The 9,730-nt window shown below is 34.4% G+C and overlaps 1 protein-coding gene across 1 annotated transcript; it reads left to right on the top strand.

Annotated features, from left to right (window-relative positions):
- The first annotated feature begins 3,521 nt into the window (after positions 1–3,521).
- LOC127076322 (uncharacterized) lies at positions 3,522–4,662 on the top strand. The gene has a single exon (XM_051017942.1). It carries the CDS (start codon positions 3,722–3,724, stop codon positions 4,361–4,363), a length of 642 nt encoding a protein of 213 aa, XP_050873899.1. The 5' UTR covers positions 3,522–3,721; the 3' UTR covers positions 4,364–4,662.
- The last annotated feature ends 5,068 nt before the right edge of the window (positions 4,663–9,730 follow it).

The raw sequence follows: 9,730 nt of genomic DNA, 5'->3' as shown, positions 1-9,730 counted from the left end.
CTTTTTGGTCTCATATGTTCGATTGGGAAGAACATTATCCTCAGGAAGCATATCTTTCAAAAGGGCTAATAACTCTGTGAAACTTTTATCCGACCACCCATTGCCCGCCTTTAAGTTGTACAACTTTAATACCGCAGACAATCTTGTGAATTTAGTGCAACCATCATACAAAGTTTTCTCTGCATCACTTACCAACCTCTCAAACATTTCGGGACAATCCTTAAGATCTCCTTCAAGTGCTTCTGCAATCTCTTCAACTCGATCAAAATCGTATGTATCTGCGCCACTATAGTTTGAGGCATAGGTCGTACTATCCCCCGGTTCAACATTATCGTTACTTTTCTCACCATGCAAATTCCAACATGTATAACTTCGATCAATTCCATGCCTCATTAGATGCGATGTTAACTGAACTGCGTCAACCCGTTTCCCATAACAACAACCCAAGCAAGGACATATCATTCTACTGGGGTCTTCGGCGTGCGCAACGGCAAACTTAACGAATTCTGATACCCCATTCTCGTACTCTCTCGACAATCGATTGGAAGACATCCATGTATTATCCATTACTAATTAGAATAAACAAAAAACAATTTCAGAAGAGTTCAAACACATTCGGACCTAGGTTTCTAATGATACTGGTGTTGACACAAAATCATATGTTCATAGGTCGTATAACCCATTACATCCGCTATCATGGTCACTAAAAACCAACCGTCAATTTCCTATTGCATCCGCTATCATGGTCGAAACAAACGTAGAAGGAGGAAACGCGCAGTAATAAGGTAAAACAGAAATTGGGCAAAGCTAAAACAAAGCAATAACATAAAACAGAAATTGGGAAAAGCGTGTACCTTTGATTGGTAGAAGGAGGAAACGCGCATGTAGATCTAACAGAGGTGGAAGGAAAACGCCTCAGAACCCTAACGTGAAAAAGAACGCTAATAACAGATAGTGAAATAACAAAACGCGCAGTATGTTATAATTTTAATGTTTACTATAGGGGACATTAGAGGGCGCTTTTGGAAAAAAAGCGCCCTCTAAAGGGGGCCTAAGAGGGCGCTTATGAAAGCGCTCTCTAAGGCTTTCCAGAAGCGCTTTATAAGCTGGAAATGCACGTGGACTTATAACAGCGCTTTATTAAAAGCGCCCTCTAAGGGTAACCTTAGAGGGCGCTTTCTAAAAAGCGCCCTCTAAGGGTAACCTTAGAGGGCGCTTTCTAAAAAGCGCCATGTATTGTTGTCCCTCTATCTCCTCCTTATTTTTTTGTTTCACCTTAGAGAGCGCTTGTGGAAACAAAGCGCCCTCTAAAGGGGGCCTAAGAGGGCGCTTATGAAAGCGCTCTCTACGGCTTTCCAGAAGCGCTTTATAAGCTGGAAATGCACATGGACTTATAACAGCGCTTTATTAAAAGCGCCCTCTAAGGGTAACCTTAGAGGGCGCTTTCTAAAAAGCGCCATGTATTGTTGTCCCTCTATCTCCTCCTTATTTTTTCGCTTCACCTTAGAGGGCGCTTTGTTACAAAAGCGCCCTCTAAAGTGCGCTGTCTATTGCTCCTTATTTTTCGCTTCACTTTCGAGGGCGCTTTTGTAATAAAGCGCCCTCTAAGGTGCGCTGTCTATTCCAGTTTTTGGCGTAGTGTGAGGATTTATCCGTACTTCTGAGGGAGGCATGAATCCGACTAATGCAAAGTATGCATGTTTGATTCTGTATGGCGTAATGTTCCATCTTGATGGATATGCTACACAGTTTATTGATGCAATGCTATGCAATAATGGATTATTATATGGAAGATGCCAATTGTGACCAGGCTTTTGTTATATGCAGGCTATGCAGAGTCGAATATTTTTTTCCCAAAAGGGATGAAAGATGAAAATTTAAAGTACCAATGATCATCGAGTTTATCAATCGGAATCAGGGTTTTGAGTTATCGACAAAGCGGGTTTTCTAAGTTTGCCAATGATGATTGGGCTTTACAGGGTATCGGCCGAGGGTTGGCTCAACTCAGTGGGTCTTTCATTTTTTTTTATTTAATCCCTAATTTTTGCTTGGACCTTTTCTTTTTGTGGTCCACCAGGATGCCCATTTTTGTCTAAGTTGTCCCTTAGGGTTTTTGACTTAGCGGATCTATTTTTTAGGCGAAGTATTTTCTGACTGCGTATGCATTCACTAGGGATGAGAGGTCTTCACCGTCCATAGCTGAGAGAATCAAGACTCCCCCATAGAAAATATTTTTCACAACGTATGGTCCTTCGTAGTTGGGTGTCCATTTTCCCCGTGAATCTGTATGAATTGGTAGAATCTTCTTCAACACCAGGTCTCCTACTTAGAGATTCTGAGGACGAACCTTCTTGTCAAACTCTCTTCAGTCGCCTCTGGTACAGTTGACCGTGACAAAGAGTTTTCATGCGTTCTCTTCAATGAGGTTTAGTTGATCAAGTCTCGTTTGAACCCATTCAACTTATTCAAGTTTGTCATATGCTAAGATCCTCAGGGAGGGAATCTCTACTTCAATGGGAAGCACTACCTTCATGTCATATACAAGAGAAAATGGAGTTGCTCCAATGGAAGTGCGTACCGAAGTACGATTGCCATGCAAAGCAAAAGGTAACATTTCATGTCAGTCCTTGTACGTTTTCACCATCTTCAACAATCTTCTTGATTTTTTTCATTATTATCAAGAGTCTCTCCAGTTCAAGTACCAAGGTCTTCTGGTGGAGACGAACCCTCGCTTGTCTACTACGTGGAAACCTTTAGTTAGCCTTATCACTAGGCAACTTCACTCTTGGAGGCATGTGTATATGTCTTTGGGAGGACGGACAAGTCTTTTCAATTATGTTCTTAATGATATTCTCATCTTATTTTTGTCTTTTTAAAAATGCCTATTAAAGTTTGAAAGAAGATTTTTTGGGAGTAGTGTTAGAGGGGGTTCTAAGACCTCTTTGTCGATTAGATTAACTTGTTTTAACATGAGAAGAAATGGTTGGTATAATCAAACATAAATAAATTTTCATTTAACTTATGATTAAAATTGATTTTACACAATTAGTTCACTAAATACAGTTTTTCACCCACTAAAAGAAATCACTACCATAAAACTGAAGACACTATCTTACCTATCAATTTGCACTATTTAGGGGTCTCATACGATGGCAATAATACTGCAAAGCACACTGATTTGAAGTGGGGCAGAGGAGAACTAGTTTATACTCCACTTGTTTGGAAAAGATTCATTTTGATACTATATGATTGACGTTTTCAAATTGGGCTGCTCTAATTAAAATACGTAAAAACAAATTTACACTTATTATCATATCCATACTTATATATTGATATGAAAATTGTTAAGATCACATGTAGCATCACTTAGAAACAAATACAACTTGGACACTTGTATATATAAAAAAAACACTTTGTAAAACTTTCTAAAAATAAACGCTTAGTGTTCCATTAAAATAATACTTGATGGACAATTTGTGTTACATGATATACAAGGTGAAGGCCACATGCATGCATAGAGTGAAAACTAATAGACTAATAATTGTGAATTTGTCACATAATACCAAAACCAATGAAAACATCTTGTACCAACCAAAATTAAAAACATCTTGTACCAACCAAAATTAAATCATCTATATATACATGCTATCTTCTAACTTGTAACGAACATTCAAGCAAGGTTAGTGAATTGATACTGATAATCAAGAATCAAATCAATAAAATGAGTCTGAATATTCATCAAGAGAAACCTCACAAATCTAGTTGTAAGAAGTTCTTTGAGTGGGCATCAAAGTGTTTTGAACACGAAAATCAAGAAAAATGGATAGAAGATATGAAGACTAGCATTGGTATAGCAGTTTCTATAATCGCAACTATAACATTTTCACTCGCCACTAATCCACCTGGTGGCGTCGTGCAAGTCAGTCACGGCGATATTCCCTTTTCCGAAAACAATACATTTTGTTCGAATACGACCGGAGATCTTATATGCGCGGGAGAATCTATCTTGGCAACTTCAAAAAATGGCGATTATCTTCCATTTTTGGTATGCAATACAATTTCTTTCATTTCATCACTTAGTGTTCTTCTCTTGCTTGTTAGTGGAATTCCTTTACAAAAAACATTTCTATTATGGCTTTTGTCAATTGGAATGTGTGTCACACTCACAAGCCTTGCTCTTACCTACATGTTTGCTGTTTTTATGGTCACACCAAATGTCATTTGGAGTTCTCTTTTAGAAAATGTGTTTGGTTTTTCTGTTGTTATTTGGGCTTCGTTTGTTGTACTTCTTGCTGCTTTTTTCATTCTTCGCTTTATTGCGAGGGGTGTCCACAAAGTTTGCAACTGTATGAGGCGTCAATAAATTTCGCAAAGAAGACACTAAAAACAATCGAGTCTTTGTGGTTACAGAATCTGTCAAAAAATATTCAATTATATATTTGTATTTGTTGTAATTTGAATTATGCAGACAATTTCACCTAGTGAGATAAGATTTCATTGTTGTTGTACTTATACTTCTTGTAATTTGAATTAACTATGTGGTTAAGATACGCCTATGTTCTGCACTTTAATTCGGTTTATTTATCCAAAAGAATCATGTAATTGTATTATATAATTGTTTGGTGGAATAAATGGGAGAAGCTTACTAGTTTTTCAATATAATTCTTAGCTTTTTTTCAATATTGACTATAGTTAGTACACCATCCCTTATTTGCCCATCAACATGTAGTTAATTACTTTATAGTTAAATTAGTAAGTTAATGCTTAATAACTCAGGTTTAATTATAAATGGTCCCTCCTACGAAAACCCCTTTTATCTTCTTTGAAAAATATTTTATTTCGATTTTATAGGCGAGATAATGAAGGATGTCATGAAAATTTATCATTTTTTTCCGGGTAAAATTTCACCAAAGAAAAATTGTATTGATCATGGGTTTCGAACATCAACAAAGTATTTTTGTATTTTTAAAATTATAAAAAGCGCGCCACAATACCACTCGGTAGTTCATAATATCATAGGTGGAAAGTATGTATTTATCTTGGTTTGAATTTCAAACCGATGGGAGAAACATTTTATTTTTCAAATATAATTTATTTTAAATTTTATTTTGACCTGTTTTTTCTAGACCGGGCCTACATTCACATTGTGTGACAAAATCTATATACACATATGTAACAGAACCATAACATTTTATTTTTTATATACCAAATTATATCGTTTACAAAATATATAATAAAACATAATATACACATGAATTACTAATGCCTCTGGAGATAATATTAAACATATGTTTCAAGGCAGTGTATCCACGCGTATATCTGTTGGATTGTCGCTGCGACTACAATTAATTTTCATATAGTTATTAATACACAGAAAACATAAGTAATACATTAGCACAAATAAAAGAATGTCAAAAAACACAAGTAATACTTACATTTGAAAAATGAACTTTGAATTTTTATTTCTTACATTACGAGTCATAAAATTGTATGCCTCCATAGCTATATGTGTTTGAAAAAATTACACAAGAATAAAAATTATTCAAAACTAAAGGTAAAATTTGAGTATTACAAATAATATCACTCCACTACATATTTATTCAAAATAGTTAATAATGTGTATAAAATTGAATTATAAAAGAAAACATAAATTTTATATACTTACGAATTATAAAATGATCATAGGTGATATTCTCTTTTCTCCTGAATAAACTTATTTTGTATATACGTTTGAACAATGATTGGTGTCCGTTGTTGAAATTGAATATTAAATTGATTTAAGAAACAATACTTTGTTAAGTCTCTTTCTGCACACATCTTATGTGTGTACTTAAATGTTAACACAAAAGTCAAATAGTTTCTTGTATCTACTCATCCACTCTTTGATCAAGTAGTTATTCAATTTCTTTCATGCGCATCACTTCATAACTCTTTGGCAATGATCTAAAAAATATCCTCAAGTTGATGGATCTTCCAAGACCACAAACGCACCCACCATGCTCCTCTGTTTTAATCATTTCTACCAATATGTCATGATGTTGTTGTGTAATAAAGGTATCATCATTGGATTTTTCTACCAACAAATCCTACAACACATATAAAAGTCCATCTTTGCCAATTTGAATCAACTAAAATAAGTTATATTGAAAAAAATATCTACTTACAATATTCTTAGCAACTTTGCGTGTAACCTATGATGTGAACTCTCCTCTTGGTCTTTGATGTGCTATATTCCATTTCTTATGGTGTAATGGTGGAGTCGGGCTACTATCAAGGTTTCTAAAAGAATCTCCCAGCTCTAGTTCTCTTTGTCTTTTTTTTTGTTAAATCATTATCTATTCCAGTTTATCATATCCTGTATGAGACAATCTATGTGGATACATATTTCTTTCCCTATTCTCTTTTCCTCTTTGGATCTTAGCGAAGAATTCATGAGTATTGTGAGACTTGACAAACTTCTTTCAAATGACTTTCTCAATAAATTTATACATCTTATATGGAATCTTTAAGTTATACTTTGGATGTGTAGTATAATCTCTTGTGAGTTATGTCTTAAAGTCCTTCAAACGCTTATCAACATATGAAATTAATCTCTTTGCCATGTTATCGTCGTCTGAAACAATAGACACTCCCTACAATTACATAATAGAGTGAGTATTAGTATAAAACAAAAAAAATAGTCATATATAACTATAAAACAAATCATGAAAGTTAAAATAAATACCCCAACATCGGTCCATATTTTTGTTTTCAATTTATTAGAGACATTGCTCTAATGATCTATCAAAATGTTGACTTTGCTTCTAGCAAGTACTGCCCCGTAACTCTTAAAATTTCCACCATTGTCACCATAACACTTAGCAATTTTTAGACAAAAGTCAACAGGGTACCTAATACCGCTTTGGTGTGATTTTGACAACTTGTTCATCATCGTGGCAAGGACAATTCCTTAGCAAAAGGCTAGTAAAAAGGGTGAACTGAATCGATTTTCTCCTGCAAAAGGTAAGGGGAGTTCCTTAGCAAAAGGCTAGGAAGAAGGATGACATTTTATCGTACAAAAGGTATTGAGAGATCTTTAGCAAAAGGCTAAGAAGAAGGGTGAAAATGAATTCGATTTTCTCCTACAAAAGGTAAGGATGATTCCTTAGAAAAAGGCTAGGAATATGTGTGAACTGAAATGGTTTTCTTCTGCAAAAGGCAAGGATAATTCGTAAGAGAAAGACTAGAAATATTTGTGAAAGACAATTGAATGGTAAATGTGATCCCCCATGCAAAAAGAAATAAATGACTCTTCTCGCGAAAAAAGGTGGAGAGGACTTGCAAAAGGCAAGTATAGGATGAAGTAAACTTTCCTATGCAAAAGGAAAGTGAAGGAGACGCAAAAGGCGGAGGATACTTACAAAAGGTAAGCGAAGGTAGACATGTACTTTCCCATGCAAAATGAGAATGGAACTTACAAAAGGTAAGATGAAAGATAAATTTCCCATGCAAAAGTCAAGGGGAACTCACAAAAGGTAAGCTAAAAGAGAAATTTATCATACAGAAGGCAGGGGGACTTGCAAAAGTAAAGTGTATAGGAGATGATAATCCTCATGCTAAAGGCAGATGAAACTTACAAAAGGTAAGGAGAAAGAGAGACTCCCCATGCAAAAGGCAAGTGTAAATGAGATGATAATCCTCATGCAAAACACAGAGGGAAATTTGCAAAAGGAAAGAGAACGACATGATACCTCTCAAGCACAACGGAGGAGATGAAGTTCTCGAAATGTGGCAATCACAAGGCTTCTAGAAGAATCTCCCAACTCTGGTTCTCTTTGTCTTTTTTTTTTGTTAAATCATTATCTATTATAGTTTTTCATATCCTCCACAAGACAATCTATGTGGATACATATTTATTTCCCTATTCTCTTTTCCTCTTTGGATCTTAGCCAAGAATCCAGGAGTGTTGTGAGACATGACAAACTTCTTTCAAATGGCTTTCTCAATAAATTTATACATCTTATACAAAGGCTTTAAGTTATACTTCGGATGTGTAGTATAATCTCTTGTGATTTATGTCTTAAAGCCACTCCAATGCTCATCAGTATATGAAATCCATCTCTTTTCTATCTTATCACCGTCTGGAACAATAAACATTTCCTACCTTTATATACCTTTATATAATAGAGTGAGTATTAGTATAATACAAAAAAATAGCCATATATAACTATAAAACAAATCATGAAAGTTAAAATAAATACCCCAACATCGGTTCATATTTTTATTTTGAATTTATTAGAGACATCGCTCCAATGATCTATCAAAATGTTGTCTTTGCTTTTAGCAAGTACTGCCCCGTAACTCTTAAAATTCCCACAATTGTCACCATAACACTTAGAAATTTTTAGACAAAAATCAACGGGGTACCTAATACCGCTTTGGTGTGATTTTGATAACTTCTTAATCATTGTGGCATCTCTACAATTTTTTAACTTTTAGTCTTAGTAAAGGTAGTTGTACGAGAGGTAGAGGTTGTAGGATATGTGTTGGTCAAATCGCCCATCTTGTTTTAAACAAGAAAGACAATAAAAAATTTACTTAACAAAAATCAACAAAGGCACCTAATGTGAGATTCATGGTACATATCGTACCACTTTATTTACCACAACATCAACACTTCATAAGAATAGCCTCGTAACATTTAACTTGACACAACACCAACAAAATCTATTTTACTTAACTCATGCATATCAATTTTACCACACACGGTGAAAATAGACTTTTGTCAACAAAAACATTAAAAAGGAAAAATCCTATTTCTATTTTTATCGACATAATCAGAATAACTTCTCTCAATAATAAAAACTAACACTTCTAAGTTAAGTCCATGGATAAAGTGACTTACGTACAAAAAATATAATGAAGAAGGTACTAAAATGGCTGAGGAAACTTTGTTTGATTTTGGTTGTCTTTCCTTTGTTTCAAGCTTCATTCAATGGCGTTTGAAGGGAGAAAATATACATGTGTTAGGAGATTTTATGTTCGAGCACGTACATGTGTTGGAAGAGATGATGTTTTTCAAAAACAATGATGAAATGTGTGGTTTAGTTCATTAATCATTTTAATGGTTCAAGTTTTTTTTTTAGTTCAGTGCAATTCAATTTGTGGATATGGTCTGGTCAATCATAATTTTGCACACCTCTATCAAATACTCCTCTTTCCATTGACTTAAAATTTATTTCTAATTTCACAATACAAGGAGAAATATCAAAATACAACATATTAAAAATAAAATTGAAGCACCACAAAACCAATTAAAAGCAAATAAAAAAAATATAACAAAGAAAAAACACTATAAAATAAAAAAGAATGTACCATCAAAATGAAGTTAGGTCAATGATTGATTGTTGAGTGAAATCCAAATTGGAGGAAAGGTCAAATAGTGTGTTCTTGTAGAAGATTTTATTTATTGGAGATGTTTGAAGTTTTAGCGTTTCAGAGTTTTGTGTATGTGTTGTCAATTTTGGATTTTTTGATGATTCGGCAGGTTTGGAGACATGTAAAAACAAAATAATTATAGGTTATGATGTCATAATACCTCCATGGATGAAATGGAAGCTTTTGTTGTTTCGACTTTAGCTTCTTTTGATTCAGATTTTGTTTCGATTTCATCTTCTCGTTGTAAATTTGCTTGATACGTGTTTGGTTGTTTTTGAGGTTTGAGAACAGGCACAAGCACTACTACGAAAAA

Source organism: Lathyrus oleraceus, chromosome 4, assembly GCF_024323335.1.
Source record: "Lathyrus oleraceus cultivar Zhongwan6 chromosome 4, CAAS_Psat_ZW6_1.0, whole genome shotgun sequence".
NCBI lineage: Eukaryota > Viridiplantae > Streptophyta > Magnoliopsida > Fabales > Fabaceae > Lathyrus > Lathyrus oleraceus.
This window is presented reverse-complemented; position numbering and strand designations above follow the sequence as displayed.